General features: G+C 34.0%; 1 protein-coding gene across 2 annotated transcripts in view; it reads right to left on the minus strand.

Moving 5' to 3' along the window:
- Eaat2 (Excitatory amino acid transporter 2) overlaps window positions 1-8,977 on the minus strand; it is a 189,280-nt gene extending 180,303 nt beyond the window's left edge. The window contains exons 1-2 of one of the 2 annotated variants that reach the window (XM_017609872.1): window positions 8,446-8,977; window positions 7,419-8,316 (exon numbers count right to left, since the gene is read on the minus strand). In XM_017609872.1, the coding sequence (XP_017465361.1) occupies window positions 7,419-7,623 (205 nt within the window). In that variant the 5' untranslated portion in view covers window positions 7,624-8,316; window positions 8,446-8,977. Of the gene's footprint in view, window positions 1-7,418 lie in introns of both variants that reach the window. The other variant, XM_017609871.1, reaches the window with a different exon arrangement.
- Between the last annotated feature and the right edge of the window lie 10,779 nt (window positions 8,978-19,756).

Here is a 19,756-nt window from a genome sequence, read left to right on the forward strand (position 1 = left end):
AAAAAAAAAGTGTCATGATATATAAATTACATGCGATAAAATTTTGGTGCGATTTGAATTAAGGCGAATTTCCGATAGAAGAATAAGCAGACATTTCTGGAGTTAATTTACACAAGAAAGGAAAAGTTCAGCACTACTTGAAATTAAAATTTGTTTCCAGGTTTAAAAATTGTTTCCGCACCTATTCATAGTATAGCTTTGTAAAATCTATAAAACTAGGGTATAAGATTTAGAGTATAAGATTTAATTATAGTGGAATAAATAATGTAAGTTAATACATATGTACATCAGAATGTGCTAATTGCCTCTTTTATTCCTTGGTAATGTGGGCCGTTTAAAGAATGTACGGGCTTTTGGGTATATATTGGTGCAACCAAAAGCATAGGTAGGGAGGGTAATGAAAAGCACCCAGTATCGCGCCTACATCTTGTGATACTCCTGGCCTTTTAAATGACTTTTCATTAGTACCGGTTTATTGTATAAATTTTGTTCTTCCCGTCTTTTATCATTTCTAGATTTTTTAAAAGAAAAGGGTTTAAAAGGGACTCTGATAATAAAATGTTTTGTAATGCGCTGGTTCAAGGAATGCCAAGAATCCCCCCGCCCGACTGTTAGCTAGTTTCATGAATGGGTCCCGACCGGCATACACTTTTCCAGCAACCAAATTATGGGTTTTGAGAGACAAGCTTTCTTCCGTGATTGCTTACAACGACAGTAGGTAGAAGTTGCGGTTCTTCCTCTACAAATTACCTATGGCATACCCACTCCATCCTTGGATTCATTACAACTATTCCGGATTTAAGAGCTATGTCCCGGTCTCGGTATGACACATGCCGGGGCGCAAAAACCCCGGTTTTTTACAAGAAAAAAATTTAGATATCTCGTTGTAAAAAATTTATAACTCTTTAAATATATATTTTACAAATTCTATTTACTAATCGTCACTATACGCCGTATTTTGTTTGCTATTTCCTGCAGACTGTTTTCTAGCAATTTGTGGCAACGCAGTTGAGTCAGCTGATAATTGTAAAAAGGTAATTGTTTTCTTTTGAATGTTTAAATTTTTGATAGATTTAAAAAATATGTATAATTGTATCCCGGTTAAAATGAGTGAATTACACGAAAAAGTCAAAGACGCGATTGCTATTTTAATGACGAATAGATTTTAAACAAAGAATTCAAGCCGTGGCTGCTTAAAGAATATGCGATTTTTTTACCAACTGGCGCACAAAGGGGTATTTAGCCAATTTAGGCGACCAAAAGTCGAATTTTCCAAACGCACTCTTTTCTTTTTTAACTGAATATAGGATAAAGAGAATATAATTCTTGACCAGATTCCGTTATTTTTTATCCCCTCTTTGCTTTAATTCGCTCGCACCGCGCTGTCAAAGTGCCGTGTTGATAATTGTTTATTTGGTTTTTAGATGTGTTTAATATAAGCCGAAGTTGTAAAAATCTGCTTTAAATCGTGTATTCATTTTTTAAATTATATTAAATTACCATATAATCCAAATAGTTTAATACAAATATAATATGATCTGGTACCGGCAGAGTTACAAGGAAAAATATCGTATTTTTGCAAATTTTAATGGATTAGTGAAATGAACTACAGTCATAAAGTTATATAACACCTCGACGGCGCTGAGATTCTTGCTTGGATGTTATCCTAGACAGTTCGTAATTTGGAAACAAACAAAAAACTGCTGAAAAGGTGCGTTTGCTGTGCACTGACCATTGGAAATATTTACTACTGCCGAAAGTGTTCAATGAGTAAAGGGGCGTTATGGGAAAGTCAAGGCGCCCGACAACGTTAGGAGGGGGGCTGGGGCGGTGGGGGAGGAGGGGTTCAATATAAAAATTTGGAGAGTTGCAGGGAGAAAATAGTTGTCAGTACCTTTAGAAAAAAATTCTCTACTTAAGGACAAGTTCTAGTAAAAATTTGCAAATAAGTTTTTAAGGCAGTAAAATCGTACGATTTTTTTCTCAAACTACATTTATGTATGTATCTCATTAGTTTAAACAATCAGTTCTTGTAAATATGTATGTATATATGAGTAGTCCACTTGCAAACAGCGTTATGTGATTTTATAATAGTAAGCCATAAATTAAAAAAAAAACGTCTACAACAACAAGTAACATCCAAATTGTATATTTCTTTTTATTATCTGAAAGTTTGGATAAACAAGATCCGAATAACATTAAAAATCAAAATCGCAATGTGGTAGTTTTTGCAAATTTTATATATAGAAATTAAATATAGCAGTTTTGAAACAGTAAGTTTAACATAGCCAGCTTTTTTAAGCTTTTCGGGTTCTCTCTTCCATGAAGGTTAGACTGCTTCTTTTTTAAGACGTCTTTCACTAGGCACCACGTTTTCTTGCAGTTTTCTAAGTTCATCAGAAGATGGAGACTTTTGAACTTGTATAAATACGTACAATAAATATTATAGCGACTTTTGAAAGTGTATGTATACATACAGTAAGTATTATAGCGACTTTTGCTAGAGTAGCTAACATTTGATGCTATTTTTTCAGAATATATAAGGATTTTGCACAGTATTCTTAGTAGACATGAAACTACTTTAAATACTGGTACGTTAACCACCAAAAACTAAAAATCGAAAAAAATTTACATAGCGCTCTTTGCAAGTGGACTACTCATATATCCAAAGGTTTCTAGGAAACAACTCTAACGATTTTGATGGAATTTTGTATTCAGATAATGTTTTTAATTTTAAGGGTATCTGGAGATAACGGGTGATTTTTTTGAGGTTAGGATTTTCATGCATTAGTATTTGACAGATCACGTGGGATTTCAGACATGGTGTCAAAGAGAAAGATGCTCAGTATGCTTTGACATTTCNAAGCCAGCAACTATTCCAGCTTTGGAAGACAACATTTCCGAAGAAATTCGGGCTATTCCGGCCGAAATGCTCGAAAAAGTTGCCCAAAATTGGACTTTCCGAATGGACCACCTAAGACGCAGCCGCGGTCAACATTTAAATGAAATTATCTTCAAAAAGTAAATGTCATGGACCAATCTAACGTTTCAAATAAAGAACCGATGAGATTTTGCAAATTTTATGCGTTTTTTTTAAAAAAAAAGGTATCAAGCTCTTAAAAAATCACCCATTATTTGTACAGAGTGGCCACGTATTCGAAATTATTTATAATTTTTATTTCTAAAAAAGCACAAAAGATTCAAGAAATGAAAGTTAAAAGACATTTCAATTAAAACAAATTACTATATGAAATTTCTGCGTGTTAGATAAGGTGCAAATTATTTCAATAAAACTCAACATAATGGTCAATCCGTATAGTGTTTTTTAATCATATGTTATTTTGATTTAATTTGGTTTTTAAACAGGTAGAAATCCTACTAAATGTAATTGAAAATTAAGCCCTTTCAAAGCCGTTTTGGATGATACCCTTAGTGTAGTAATTTATTGAAATTTATTAAATTACATTTTTTGACAGGTGGCAAACCATGTCATGTTCCATATCCATATTGTTATAATTAATTTAACATACCGTATATACATTGAATTTAATTTTTAAACAGATGGTAATCCTCCCACATGTTGTTTAGAAATCAAGCCTTTTCAAAAACATCTCCATTGATACCCATATTGTAGTATTCATTTAACTTAATTGCATTTAATTTTTTTAGGAGGTGGCGACCCTTTTTATGTTCTTAACTAGATATAAACCTTCTCCGCGGCGATATGAATACGTAGGTATCAATGTTTCCTCAATCGGACCTCGATACCATGGAGTCTATCGATGTCAAACTTCAAGCAACTTTATTTTCGTTGTTTTGGTCGAATACTTGGACATCCTCCCACTCTATTTACTCGATTTTAAGCATTTACAGTTTTAAATATTGTAAACGTCGTTTCTAAACATTTTGAGTTAAAATTTTCATAAAAATAATTTTGGCCGCCTAAATCGGCACTGTACATAAATATCGATACCTGAATGGAAGATCGACCCATGCATGTATCAGGGCAGCCAGTTCGAAAACGCTCTACCTCAGAAAACTTTTTCAGAACGCTCTATTTCAGAATTTCATTGAAAAATGCCCTTCTGAGAATTTGGTTGAAGAACGCCCCATCTCAGCACATTTTCAATGTATTTTCAGCTGAGATAGAACGTTTTTTAACCGAATTTTTAGAAAAGGCGTTCTTCAATTCTGAAGTAAGGCGTTCTTGAAAAGTTTTCTGAGATAGGGCGTTTTCGAACTAGCTGCCGAATAAATAGGTCGATCTTCCACTCAGGTGACGATACATAGAAATTTATAATTTGGTGTGATTTTTATTTCAATTTTCATTTATCTTTTAAGTTATTTAAAATTGTTATCATTGAAATCTCGTTTTATAAAAATTTTTAGGTATCCATGAAATTTTATATTGTTTTGTTGTTGTGTGAAAATTTATATGTATATGTAAATAAAAAATTTTCAGTATTAACTATTAAATTGATGTCGCTAAATATGTTATTTTACCTACCCTCTTTCCTAACATTGTGTGTCCCGGTTTCAAGAATTCAAAAGTTGGCAGCCCTGTTAATGATGTGTAAAATCTTTCTCGCGGTAAACTAAGCTATAACGAGAGCTATGAACTCCTAGAAAATCCGTGGAAACCGGATGCTACTTTTAAATTTCCTCCTTCGTCCAAACGTAATTTGAAATTTCAATTATCATGTGTTAAAGTGTGTCAAAAGTAATTTTCTACATTTGAAATTTAAATGCCAAGCTAATATTTATGTGGTATTCATCTAAACCAATAACTTTATCAATCAGATTTTCTTATAAATTTAAGAGCTGTGTTATATGAACGCCCCTTACTCTTTTCGTTTACATTTGCGACAGAGTTGCCTTGGCTTCAGTTTATTAAGATTATTCAGTAAAATCGTTGGAAAAATTTATCATAAATGTGTACATGACTTGGTCATGCAGTGATCATTAATGGCATTCAGGCGATAGTATCTTGCAATGGACCGATGCAAGACATTGTCTGTTATAAGTCTTTGATAGGAGTACCCCTGCATGACATTGTCAACAGTGTCATTGTCAGCTATATGCCGTTTAGGATTCACAGCAAGTGCGACGATGTCACTAAATCCTCAGAAGTGACGATGTTACCGGTGACTATTTTCGCTACTGGGGAAGTTTACACAAATACAAGTTTGTACAGTATATAACGTTTCTGACTGGTTGGGGAGTTGGGGCGTTTAAAATTTATTTTTTTCCATATAACAAGTTTCATCAAATATTCCTATATTTTAATTCCAACACCCCTCATCCCCCGAAAATAAATCTCCGCTCGCCCCTGATTAATTTCATTGAAATATTGAGACCGAAGATGAGGGCTGACCCCTGACGCTAAGTGAATGACATTTCGTAGGTCAGCCCTCAATTTCGGTTTCAATATTTCAAAGAAATTAATTATTTATGTATAATCATATGTACATATAAATTAATGAGTTTTTAATTTTAGATGACTGCTTTCTCGACAGACTCAGGCAGTTTTTCCATTTTCATTAATTCAAAATCGAAATTTCTATTTAAACTACCCTTATTAAAAAAATTTGAATAAAAGAATAATAAATAACAAAACAAACAAGTAAGAAAGTCTAAGTTCAGGCGGAGCCGAACATTAAATACCCGGCGCAAGTATTAAATATATATTTTTTCACCTTTCCGAAAGCTACCGCTAGATGGTAAGCCGGGGTGTATCAATTTTGAGTAAATTGGCGTCCTTCAATTTCGAAATATTGAAGTTTCAAGCATTTCTGAAATTTACCGTTATATGAACAGCGGCCGTAATTTTAGTCCGATTTCAATAATTTTCAACGCTTTGCTTTCATGTGGCAACCACAATAACCACACCGAGTTTGGTACAAATTGGTAGAACGGTTACCGATATACATATATNCGTGTTTCGGAAAATTGCCGTTATATGGGATGTGGGCGTGGTTACAGTCCGATTTCGTCCATTTTCCATACCAACCTACCTTGGATTAAGGGAAACCTACATACTAAATTTCGTTGAGATATCTCAATTTTTGCTCGAGTTATCGTGTACACGGACAGACGGACAGACGGACAGACGGACGGACAGACAGACATGGCTTAATCGATTTCTTTTTTCATCCTGATCATTTATGTATACATTTGTCTATATCTATCTCGATTCGTTTTGGCTGTTACAAACAACCGTTATGTGAACAAAATTAATATACCCTTGTGCACAAGTGCGCTCGGGTATAAAAATACTCTTCTATCCATCAACTGGACGCGATTACCAGTGTAACGCATGAGTTGCGGGTTAAATAATGCTCATGAGCTAACTTATTGGAAATTTTAATACTATGAAATCTGGTTTTTATTGTGTCATGATCAGTAAACGGATTTTTAGGACCTAAAAACCTATAAAAAAAGGCAAAATAAAGAGTTTTAAAGAGTATAGTTGTAGTAACATTTGAAGTTTTCTGGCAGCATTTTCATTCGATTTTCGCGAAGAAAAGCCTTGAATGTACTAAATGTGCGCTCGACGTAAGTTGATACAAGTGGAGCCCAATTTAAATATGGAACGTTTGAAACGTTCATATTATCAGAAATAAGGGCGTTTTCCTCGCCCTTTACAATTTTATCCACACCCCTTATTGTCTTCAAGCCTACGTTAGCTGAGAAAACGGCTTTGATTTTTTTCAACACCAATTTGGCAAGAGGTCCCTGTGCTTCTATAAGCCGCATGGGCATGTGTATATTTTTTAATCTTAAAAAAAAAAATGTAAATGCTATAATCACTTTTTTAAAGGTAGAAAAGGCAAAAAAAGGCAAATATCTTAAAAAAGGCAAAAAAGGCAAATATCTTAAAGAAGGCAAAAAAAGGCAACTTCAAATGTGTATATATGAAATCAGGGAAAGCTAAATCGTGGACATTCTTATTCGAATACAGTATATTTTGCTTAGCTGCACATCCTTCTTTGCACGAAAAACTTGTGCACGTAACCGAAAAAGGCACTTAAGCGAATTTTCTTTACTACTTCAATGAGGAAGGTATCCGAATCCCTATGAAACCAAATATTGGCGGAGCACTTACAATGTAGAAATTANAATGTGCAGGTATGTTGAATGCATCTATCGGAGCAGTTTCCTTATAAATGTTAAAAATAATGCTTTTGATGTGCATTTTGGGGTAGGTATCTTAAATGTGCACTTAAGCATAGAGGCAGCAAAGCAAAATATACTGTATACTCTATCTCTTTAGCAGAAAAAAAGGCAATTTCCATAATATCCGTTCCCTGGTCATGACAAATTATGAAAATATTTTAAAATCCATAAATACAGTTTTATTTACTCAATTATATTATGTACATACTGTAAGTAAGTACGAGTATGTAAATTTTACTCACCGAAAATAACTCCCAATAAAACTCCAGACAGTGTCACCAGCAACATTAGATTATCTTGCAGCCATCTCCGGTAGCCGGTGAGTTCACGAGGCGCACCGCTCCGTTCGGTAGTTTTTGGTGGTAGCTCAGTTCCATTAAGAGTTGTACTTGTGGGCGGGCCCATTTTCGCGAAAAGGTAATCTGAAAATTTTTCAGATTTTTCCATGATATGAGTGTAAACCTTGCCCCAATCGGCCACTTCAATATATTCACTATTTGTTCAGCGTAAATGCGTACATTAGGCAATGGAAAAAGCTGCACAAAGCAAAATTTAAAAAATGCAGATAACAATTAAAAATATATGTAGATGTACGGCGGGGAGTGAAGAGAATAGTAAACACCAGATATTGCTTATATTGGAGGTTGAGTTTTATAACTTTCCACAAGCGATGTTTGCCTTGTCTTCCTTGTTTTTGGCTAGTAGTTTATTAATGTAATTGCTTATTGATCCATTGTATTGGTTTTGCCGTTCTATTATTGTTTGCTTAAATTTTTGGGGTAGCTCTTCTAATTAGCTGGGTTTGCACGTCAACGAATAGTATATTCCCTTTATTACAATTATTGATATTATTGTTGGTGTATTACGGCTATTAATTGCTTTTTAGATATTTCACATTGAATTTAAGTATATTAATTAAGTACGCCATCGATTCAGAATTCTGTATGCGGAAATTTCTGCGAAGTTCGCCGTTAATTGGCAAGTTATGAATATGGCGGTTCCAATACCGTTTTGGCTACCGATGCGGCGTTGTCTTTTTGGTACGTGAATTCCGCCCAGATGTATAGGCGAACTCGCCAGGGGCGCCTAGTTTGATTTTGAGTTTCAGTAATGGCTCCGTTGTTGTAGTTTGTTTAGAAGCTTTATTAAAAATTGTTTTAAAATTTCTTTATTAAGGATTTCAGTTAAAGAGATCTCTGTGTGCTGAATTGATTTTTGCTTTATATAAAATAATTCTCATTTATATCTAATAAATTATTAATTCAGCACTTTGTCAGTTTATTCAAGCTCCAAAGCGAAATGCGCAGGTTACGATACTTATTGAAGCGTTTTGATTTAAAATAACTTTAGAGACAGTAAGAAATCAATTTTCAATTTGTATCATTGCGCCCGAATATTCCGCGAAGAAAAAATCGATTTTCAGTCTTTCTGCTCAATTAATCTGTGTCAAGTATCCGCCAAATGGGAATGTTTTGCCCTTTTCACGTGAACTGTGAGTACACCAAAGGGCGTTGCACCGCCGTGAACGTTCGTGCTGTTTAAACGTCTGTAAATCCTAATTCCGTAAAAATGTCAATTGTTATTTGTTGACTACTTAAATGTTCACTATTTTCACACATCTGTTTAGTTCCTTTAGCTATCCATAAACTTTTTTGAATGCTTAAATTTTTTCCTAAATTCTTTTCACTCAAAACACAGCTGGTAAAACGCATCAACTTGTCTAATCCAAAAGACCTTAACTGAGTGAATGAGTATTCGTGCTCATGGAAAGCCTTTTTATACTTTACGCTCTCCACACAGGATAGACATTCAGGAGCAACTGCTAAGAGAAATAGTGAGGCTTTTTTACAGGCAGTCTATACTTTCCATGCTTTTTATAGCACTCAAGTGCATGGTACCATAGTTATATTTACCCCACCGTCACTCGTTTATTTCACTCCACTTCATAATGAAAATTCGTTCCAGTCATAAATGAACTGTTGAAAATTTTTACATATGTGTGTGTACATATAAATACATATGTACATAAACATACATATCTTCATAAACATGCATATCTACCAGGGTTGTTGCGAATATTCGCATTCGCGTTCGCAACTGCGGAGATTCCGCATTAATTTTAATATTCGCATTCGCATTAATCAATGCGGAGTTTTTGCGAATGCGAATGTTGTGCAAGTGCACCGACAAAACGTATATATGGCAAACAAAATGACAAATTGTAGCCAATATTTTTGCCTGTGGTCGTGGGAGTATTTGTGTAACAAAACTGGTCAAATGTCATATTTATCAACTTTGATAAAAATGTCTTTAAACATATTATTTCTTAAGCTATATAACCGAGCTATCGATGGGCAGAATATAGTCTTTATAACACATTTTTTTTCTGTGCTGTAAATACCTGCATTGCTTTCTTTCTTTCTTTATTATGATTTTTTTGGACCAATCTTAAAAAACTACTAGACACAAAAGAAGAAAGTGTGCACTGTAATTCTTAACCAAATTTTCGTGATTTGCCTTTGATGTTACATATATTCGTTCCAACAATTTCAAATGGGTCTCTTTGGGGAATTTATTTTTAGCAAGAGTTTTAAAACCAGTAATTTTGTTTACTTGTCGGGCAATATTTATTTCATAGGAATCATATTTGCATTGGATCCGTGGCTAAAAACTTCTGTGGTAAAACTGTTCCTTCTTTGCTATTTAAAGTCAAAGAGTAAATAGTAAATAGGGATTTCCAGCAGAAATGATAAAACTCTGGCTATAAAGATAATGGATGCTCAAATAATTAAAAAACTATAAGTCTGACCTTTAAAAAGATACAAATTACGTAGCTATCTGAGATTCAAATGCTTATAAAAAACAGGGTGATTTTTTTAAAAAATAACATTTTGATCCGATTCGGCTGGCAGCCACGACTTTGATAACAGAATTTTGTTCAAAATTTGCATTCCTGGAAAATAATAATTTATTTTCCATATCCACCTATTTACCTCGCTATAAGCACACATTTTTCAACCAGTCGCAGAAGGAAGTATTAAAAATAATAGAAACTAAAATCGAAAAACGCTCATGAAGTTACAGATTCCCCAAATTCTGAACCAGCTAATGGAATGAGAATGAAGAATTCTTTTTAAAGAGCTTTAGAAAAACCTGACCCATCTGGTTTGCTCGTAATCGCTGTTTAAACAACGATCTCGCCATTATGCTAGATTCTAATCGTTTCTTAATAATACTTGACATCCGCATTCGAATCCGCATCCGCGGATGTTAGGTGTTAGATATTCGCATCCGCATTCGCTTCCGCGGATGTCTAAAATTCTACGAATGTATACATCCCTAATATGTACATAAACATACATTATTCATATGTATGTACCCAAACGGGACTAGAAGAGCTCCGTAAGCGCCCCCTTCCTAATTCCACACCTCATTGTATTTTAACATTGTATGTCATTAGAAAGAAACGCTCGCTTGGTGTTCCTAAAAGGAGCCCTTGGTGAGCGCTTCAACTAAAGCATTTAAAAAGCGAATCATGAAATTTTCATTTTTCATATTATATTTATTTTAATAAAATAATCGAGTTTTTGTAAACCATTTGATAGTACACTGTACTCTTAAACATGGTTTTTTGTTTTTCTATGTGGTATACACATGAACCAAAAAGACAAGATCACGCGGGCAGGAAGTAGCCCGTTAGAATCGCATTTAGGAAAAAAGTTGAACGATTTTGACATTAGCCGTTTGTTTACATCTCTTCGTTGTTTACAATTTGGTGGCGGCTTTTTACTGCAATTTTCTTCATTTTCGCTTGTGACGACGTGTATACACATAAGATAAAGAATAATTTAACGGCATGATTTATAGAAGAATTTGCATAATAAAAATGATTTTTCATGCGTTCAACAATTTCGCGGTTTTCTCCGTTCTCTTCGTTGTTTACTTCTTACATGGTGGTATACATATAAAACTAAATATGTACATACATATGTACATATCGTCGTTTAAAGTACAAAACCGCGTATCATTCTGCAAACCGCGTAGCTGACTTTCTAAAAAATAATTTATGCAACCTCACATACGTGGTTTTGCATTTTGTTGATACCCGGTTTTGTACTTCAAACGACGATATGTATGTACCAACATTAGACTGCATCACCAAAAAAAATTGCGGTTTTTCCGCCGGGATTACAAAACCTATTATATTTGAACACGTCCACCAAAATATTTCGCAAAAATAATAAGATTTACGTGAGCTGGACCGAGTTGAAAATACCTCCAAAAATGGAGTTTTTTATGAATAAAAATTGTTTCTTAAAGAACTTTTTGAAAAAAATCCCCTCAGATGACAAAACAGATTAAGCTTAAAAAACCTGCATAAAAATATTGAAAAAGGTATTTTCCCACTCTTTTTATTTCTATGCAAAAAAAAAACTCGTTCACGTCCCAATTTTTTCTCAAATACCAACACATCTTAATTCAACTTGGAATGCACTCGTTCTCCTACCTTTCTCTTTCATCCTTTGAATGAGTTTATTAGCAAAGGAATAAAAAGGGTGAGAAAATACCTTACCAATGATACCTCACAAGTCTTAATCGGAATAGTTCAGTTATTCAAGTATTTCTTATACCAATGTTTCAAAAAAGTTAACAGCATCAAAAATCTCATTATAACGTTTCCGTTGAAAATTTTTATATTTTTATTTTTTTTTATTTTTATGCAATTTTTTTATTTTTTTCATTTCAGGGGATTTTTTCCAAAAAAAAATATTTAAGAAGCTATTTTTATTTCAGCTCACGTAAATCTTAATATTTTTCCGAAATATTTTGGCGGAAGCCTTTAAAATAGTAGATATAACAGATTTTATATCTCCAATGGAAACAAATTACCGTTTTTTTTGTATGGGGAGTAGTGTTGCCAAATGTCCCGTATTGGCCGGGACGTCCCGTATTTTGCATTAAATTTTAAATGTCCCGCCGGGACAAGATTTGTCCCGGATTTTCGACAATTTCATTATTCATTTAAACCTGTAAACTTCTACTCAACATGGTCATGCTTTAACGCGGCGATTGTGAGTGGGTCATTAGCAAGCATTATTGCATGCAACTCTGTAATAGAAATATAGCTGAAAAGAAACGTATGATAGTTCATTTTCATTTCGTTTCAGTATGCATATGTAGATAGATAGTATACACATTTGTGTGTATGTTAACTTTTCTATTTGCGTGGGGAATGCACCTGATAATAGAAGAAAAACATATTAGAAAGAAAAAATAACACAAACGGACGTGAAAACTACTTTATATTAACAGTTGTTATAAATGGTAAGTTCAGAAATATTTTTCTATATTTTGCTAATGCAAACAACATAAATATATTATTTTAGGTGAGAATGAGCGATTCGAGCAATAAAGAGCCTGAAGTTGATGCAGAACTTCCTAAAAATGCGAAGAGACTTACCCGATATAATTTAAATTGGGAAAGAGAATTCAAGTGGGTGCATCAGTAAGTGGCAACGTGTATAAAGCATATTGCCGTATTTGCAAAAGAGAGTTCTCTTGCAGTCATGGTGGAAGAAATGATCTCAGACAGCACGCATCTGCAAAGTTACATATTGACATTTTGAGCGGTGCAGCATCCAGCGGTATTGAGAAGTTTTTTAATAAACCGAACGGAGCTTCATCCCGATTAGATGGTCAGGTGATGCAGACGAACTAAAGCCGAAGCAATTGTATGCCAAATTCTTAGCACACAGTCTGTTAAATGCATTTTGACAAAAATAAAACAAAACAATTTATACTTTTCAATTGCGACGGATGCAAGCAATAAAGGAAATCGGAAGATGTTTCCAATTTGCATCCGATTTTATGACTACGAAATGGCGTAGAAAATCGTTTGCTAGATTTTATTGAAAATATTGACAAATGCGCTGATCAAGTTTCGAAGATCCTTATAAATTCTTTTGAAACAAATGAACTGTCGCTGCAAAGAGTTACCCCATTTTCAGCAGATAACACAAGTGTTAACTTTGGTAAAAATCATTCCATTTATACCAATCTACTTTCGAAAAACAAAAACGTTATAAAAACAAATTGCACGGTGCACATTCTTCACAATGCAGCAAAACATTGTACAGACAAATTAGACTACGACGTTGAAGTTCTGATCTTAAAAATTAGTTCTCATTTCAGCCGGTCTGCAAAAAGAAGGTTAATTTTACAGCAGAGTTTTGAGCAGAGCGATATGCAATGGGTGGAAATTTTAAAACATGTTCCAACCAGATTTTTATCATTATGTCCTGCTATTGAAAGAGTGATTAAGATATGGCCTGCTTTAAAATTGCATTTTGTAGAAAATGTGAATGAATGTCCACGCTCAATAGAAAATGTATTTAAAACTGAAAATGATGAGAATATAGTTTTAGCTTATTTAGGTTTTGTACACAATATGATGTTTTGTTTAGAAAAATTGATTAAAAAATTGGAATCAAATTCTCTTACAATTATAGAGGTGCATCATGAAATGTGCTCATTATTAGACAAATTTAAACAAAGGGTATGTGATAAGTTTTTTGGCAGTCAAACAAAAGAGTGTTTAGCAAGGCTAAGCTTATGTGAACGAGAGACTCTGGAAAAAGATTTACTGGGATTTTACAAAAATTTTATACAATATATAGAAACGAGATATGATTGTTCTGAAAACAATATTATTTCTAAATTAATGTTTCTTAACCTAAGCAGTCCCTTAAACTTTAGGTGTTTTGAAGAGGCAACAGCTGTTTTAAATTTAGCCGACATTAATATAGACTGCTTGTATGAAGAGTTTCAACGTATTAAGGATGGATTAAATGTTGTTATCGAAAAAAATTTAAATCAGGTGACTACTATTGAAAAATGGAATCTGATTTTAAAGCAATTTTGCTATGAAGATATCCCAAATATATTTGCAATTATTTCATTTGTGTTCAGTATTCCAAACTCGAATTGCTTTGCAGAAAGGGTTTTTTGTCAGATGGTACTAAAATGGACTGATACAAGAAATAGATGTACACTCAGAAAAAAGTCAGCCAAATATATTCCTCTCAACACATGATCTGGTAACTATAAACAAATAATGTAACTATAACCAAATCATGTGTTGATTAAAACATATTTAGTTGACGTAACTAAACTATTTTCTCAGTGTACTCCTTCATTAATAAGAGCAGAATTGCTTGTAATGTTTAATCACGATTTACATTGTATTGAATTTTATAATCATATTAAAACAAAAACAGAAATTTTGCGTGAGGTAAAGGGTTCCTTAAAATATAACTTTTAAACTTTCCGGTTTCATTAACGCGAAAATAATAATTTTCCTGAAATTATTTTGTATTATACCTATGAAGGTATTTGAAAACTTTAAATATACATACATTTACATATCTCTTTGTTTTTATGGTTTTGTCACTTATGTATATATCTACGCGCATACATACACATTTTTGTATAAATTAAAAAGTGTTGTCATGAAATAAACAAAGTATGTATATCATAAGCTTATAACTAATCTGAACATTACTTCTTTGAAATGGATAACCTTTGTTATTATATAGTTCGTAGTTGGGCTTTTAAAGCAAATCCTTTATTTCTCATTTGTCCCATTCAATTTTTGTAAATCCCGTATTTTTGGGACAAATTATGCATTTGTCCCGTATGTCTGGTAAAAAAATCTGGCACCACTAATGGTGAGTGAATCATGTTTGTACATAAATTATCTTTTTTTTTAGGGAAATATTTAATGTAACTACTAAATATGATATTTATTTCTGAGGATAGTTAGAATTTTAAAAGTTTATTTTTTACTTTGCTTTTGTACTTTGTAATGAGTTACGGTGGGGTGGTGGTGGTTCTAAATACACGGATATGCTTTGGAGAGGTTAGCGGCGTAGCGTGACGTGGTGTAGCGCCCTGGTCGCTGGCCGCCGCGAAGCTAAGCTAATTTAATGTTTGAAAGAGCAATAATGTCAATGGATTTTATTTCGCTTTTGAATGTGTAATATGTAATGTCAATTGACTTTCTTTAAAGAAGTCAATTGACCTTATTTCCGAAATAAAGTCAATTGACCTTATTTCCGCTGATCTTATTACCTGTCACCAATCGCGTAGCGTGATCTTTGTCAACTGGAGATCCGCTCCAAACCGACGCAGGTGCAGGCAGCGAATCCAAACAAAGTACTTCACAATCTCTTTCCACACCAACACAAAATCGGTGCGTAATGTTAGAGGCGGCTGTACTTTGGCCGATCAAGTACCGTGGTGATAGGTATGGGGCTGGGACCTCGCAGGCTCCCTGTTAGTAACCATTCTCTTAAAGAACATCTTTCGCAAGGTTAATAGAAGTACATACCTTCTATGGAATGCTATTGAATAATAGCTAACAGCATTGCTACAGCAAATCCAGCTTAGAAAAGAATAGAAAAAAATATTTGCTCAAAAATCTATTTGTGAGATTATGTCCAGAAGCGCAAGAGACTAACTGTAGCTGCATGGGTCCTTAGATACCCGAATTTTCCTAAAAAAGCAAAGCTCAGGTTTTGGAAGTCTTGCGTTAAAGTTAGTTGCGCTTCACTGTGCAAGGCGTGTGGCATTAGTGCGCCATTAAATTAAGCTCACAGTTGACTACAGTGTAGAACAAAGTGGCAATAGTGACGTCACGGTACGAGCTTTTTATAAATTTGATCGCACGCGACAAATTTTTGTCGCAAAGCGGATGCGATAAAAGGTCGAGGATAGGGCTGATTACCATTTGCCTATAGGCGGCTATTACACTTTCTCCCTGCTTTTGCACTGCTCCCTCCTTTGGAGAGCAGCTCACCCAACGGGACTAGAAGCGCTCCATTAGTGCTACTGGAGCGCTCCATAATCAGTAATTTAACTCGTGTGCATACCGTTCATCGCAGGAGGTACATATTCGATATAAAGTAAGAGATATCTCATGCCATTTATCGCATACCTAACTACCTATTTGGTATGCGAGAAAACTGACAGTTGTATGCGAGCGCCCATAGCAGGTATAGACTAGGAATGTTAATCCAGGGATCCCGGGGTCCCGGGATCCCGTCTTTTTAAAGTCCCGAAAATCCCGGGATTATTTGCCTAGAATCCCGGAATTATCGGGATTTATAATTTACACTGGTGGCAATAATAGAAACGCCTTATGTTGACCAGTTTTTGCTATATTTCCTTTTGTATATTTAATATATAATATTTTTTTTTATAAATGTGTAGCTCAATATAAATATAATACCTTGCGACAGGCAATTCTACACACAAAAAAGCAATATATTCGCGAAACAAGGGCCAAATACATTAAAATTGCCTTCTTAATTTTTCTCTCTGACGGCAGGATTTTTTAAAAGAACCTTGAAATTTGAAATATATGAGTAATTCAAAAAATTATTTAAAAAATTCAGTGCAATGTTCTTAAAAAATCAGTATGGGTATCAAATTAAAGAGAAGATTCTGCAAAGTCAAAACAGATTACATTTTTTGGTGCGTAAGGGACGAGTAGGTATGAAAATGCGCTTTTTTAATTTTATCCTTGAATATCCTTGAAATTTTTCAATTCTTATTTTTAAAAAATTATATGTTAAGGACTAACTTTATTAGCTTAAAAAAATAAAATAGATTAAAGGGGCATTCCTATTCGTCTTTGTAAACCCAAAAAATCCTAAACATTTTTTCTTTCATTTGGTACCCATAATTTTGTTTTACATTGCACTGATTTTTTAAATAAGTTTTAGAATTAATCATATCTTTCAAATTACAAAGTATTTAAAAAAAAAACCATGGCGTCAGAGAAATGCCCATTTATATGCATTTAATTATATGTAACATGAGGTAGACTTTTATTAAAAAAATTTAAATAATGAAACTGGTCGAAATAAGGCGCTTCTTTTATTTCTGCCACTAGTATTATGAACTTTTTTGAACCAGAGAATACATTTTTTGGCTTAATTTTTTTTGCATCAACTGTTACTTTATCATATATGAACATGCTAAAGTATTATTAAATGCGTACAGATTTAATCACTATCTTTCGTTTGTTACTTATGAAATAATTTTCACTTTAAATAAACAACTACGTTCCAAGCCCATTTACTTATTATTTATTATATGATAGGGGAGCTTCTCAAACCAAACAAATTGATGCAATTTTTTTGATTTAAGTTGTTGAAAAATAATAATTATCTAAATCCCGGGACTGATCCCGGAATCCCGGGATTGATCCAACGACATCCCAAAAATCCTGGGATCGTAAAAATCAAAAAAATTAACATCCCCAGTATAGACGTGCAGTTGGAAAGAACCTTAAAGAAGCCCTCAGTGAGCGCTTCAAGTACAGCATTTAAAATCGATGCATTCAAATTATCGTTTATAATATTATGGGTATTCACCCTCTAGTAGGGCAATTTTTTTATGAGTTGAAAAATTCAGGAATGGGTGATTTAAAGCACGAGAAATCCAAAAATGATGTCCATTTCGATCTGTGACAGTAACTTTTTCCTACAGGGGAGAAAAACCAAGACCGCCTGCAGACGGGCTCGCCGATATACTTTGACATATTTTCAGCTTTCTCTTACACAATGTTGACCTACGAACCGGCAATCCCGTCTGCAGACGGTCAAAAATGCAAACTGGGTTTTTATATGTCGGCAAGCCGGTCTGTAGACGCTCTGTTTTCGAAAGCAATTTTCTCCATTTCGAATGGTGACATAATTATAAAACTTATATTAATATACGGTGCTTTTAACAAGGAAATCCACCGAATTTTTTTATATCAAACATTTTTTCAAAAGAAAAAATTTCTTTAATTACGAAATTACTAAATAGTAAGANCTCTGTTTTCGAAAGCAATTTTCTCCATTTCGAATGGTGACATAATTATAAAACTTATATTAATATACGGTGCTTTTAACAAGGAAATCCACCGAATTTTTTTATATCAAACATTTTTTCAAAAGAAAAAATTTCTTTAATTACGAAATTACTAAATAGTAAGAAATAATTAATTTTAACCGTGTTTTCAAAATCTGTAATTCAACTGCCGATTAAAATAAAACGGATTGACATAACGGATTCAAATTTACTTCGCCGTAAGGGTACGATTTTTGTCTAAAGATCGTGCCTTACGAATATAGGAAAAAATTATTATAGGTGCACTAAAGAGGTGTTTAGTTAACGACCGTCTGGAGGCGGTTCAGCCTACTAGAGGGTTAACCGCGTAAACCTTGTAAGTAAACTAATTTTCCATACAAAATTAATGGGTTGATTACGGTTCGGTTACCAGCTGGCAACGCAACTGAAAAGAAAATTTGTATTACGAGTAGCAGCTATCATCAGTTGCTGTAGAGTTATCGATAATCGAAATTTGACAGTACAGCAACCGGCAAGTGGTTGTAAACAAGCTGTGCTAGTTAAATGAAATTATTAAAACAAGTAATTTTTAGCAAAAACCGACTTAAAAAAAATATATATATATCTATATATTTCATGATCCAATGATCGGATCTAAACCAAATTAGTATGGGACCACCTCTGAGACACTACCTTTCCGTTGAATTATTGAAATCGGTTGACGTGGTGCAAAGTTATGCGGTAACATACATAAAAAAAAAANCCGACGAACTGATAACCTCCTCCTTTTTTGGAAGTCGGTTAATAAAGAGTTTTAAATAAGAGTATGCAACAATGCTTAGATCAGTGAACTATTTTTCGAAGAGGGAGAGCAGCGCATGAGTGCAGCCTCAACCGGCGATGACTTCCATTTGGAAATTTGGTATGTCGGTAATTTTGAAAGAGGTGCTTCAGTTGATAGAGGAAAAAATTTTCAATCCGTGTTCACTTTTGTTACACCAAAATCGCGTACTCCACGGGAACTAAATTTTCAAGTTATTGGTTTGTTGTTATTTTCACAATATTCTGTAAATGCGAACTACATTGCAAAATTTTAATATCGTTCCAGCTATCATGAACTAAAATATTTGACACACTTTTAAATTTTCGCTCCAAAAACCTTCCCAGCAACCACAAAAATCTATTTGCCTGAATACATACTTTGTAGCAACTGCAGTTACCAGTTGAGAGTTGCCAGTTTCCATCTATAATATCGCTTCGGCAACTAACAACGCAACTGAAGTTCCGTTACCATCGATAACACTGTGAGACAAATGGTAGGGGTCAGTGATCGGGAAGGGTTCAAACCACCGGGGAAAGTTATATCGGTAAAAAATAAGTTATACGTGTCCCGGCGTTTCGCTGGGTCACGTCTAGGAATCGAGATATATATATAACTATCATATAGGGGAAATTGTCACCTTTGGTGGTCTTTTTACGTAGTACATAGGGCGACATCTAGATGTCATCTACCTCGCCCTATTCACTACAGATGTCGCCCTATGCACTATGCTTTTTTATAGGAACTTTTCAAAGCAAAGGTTTTTTGGTGTCGGACACACAACATTGAAAGTTTCTGGATCCACAACATTGAAAGTTTCTGGACACACAACATTGCAAGTTGATAAAAGCGTTGTAATGT

This window comes from Rhagoletis zephyria, unplaced genomic scaffold (genome assembly GCF_001687245.7).
Source record: "Rhagoletis zephyria isolate East Lansing unplaced genomic scaffold, Rhagoletis_zephyria_1.1 Rzeph_scaffold_00262, whole genome shotgun sequence".
NCBI lineage: Eukaryota > Metazoa > Arthropoda > Insecta > Diptera > Tephritidae > Rhagoletis > Rhagoletis zephyria.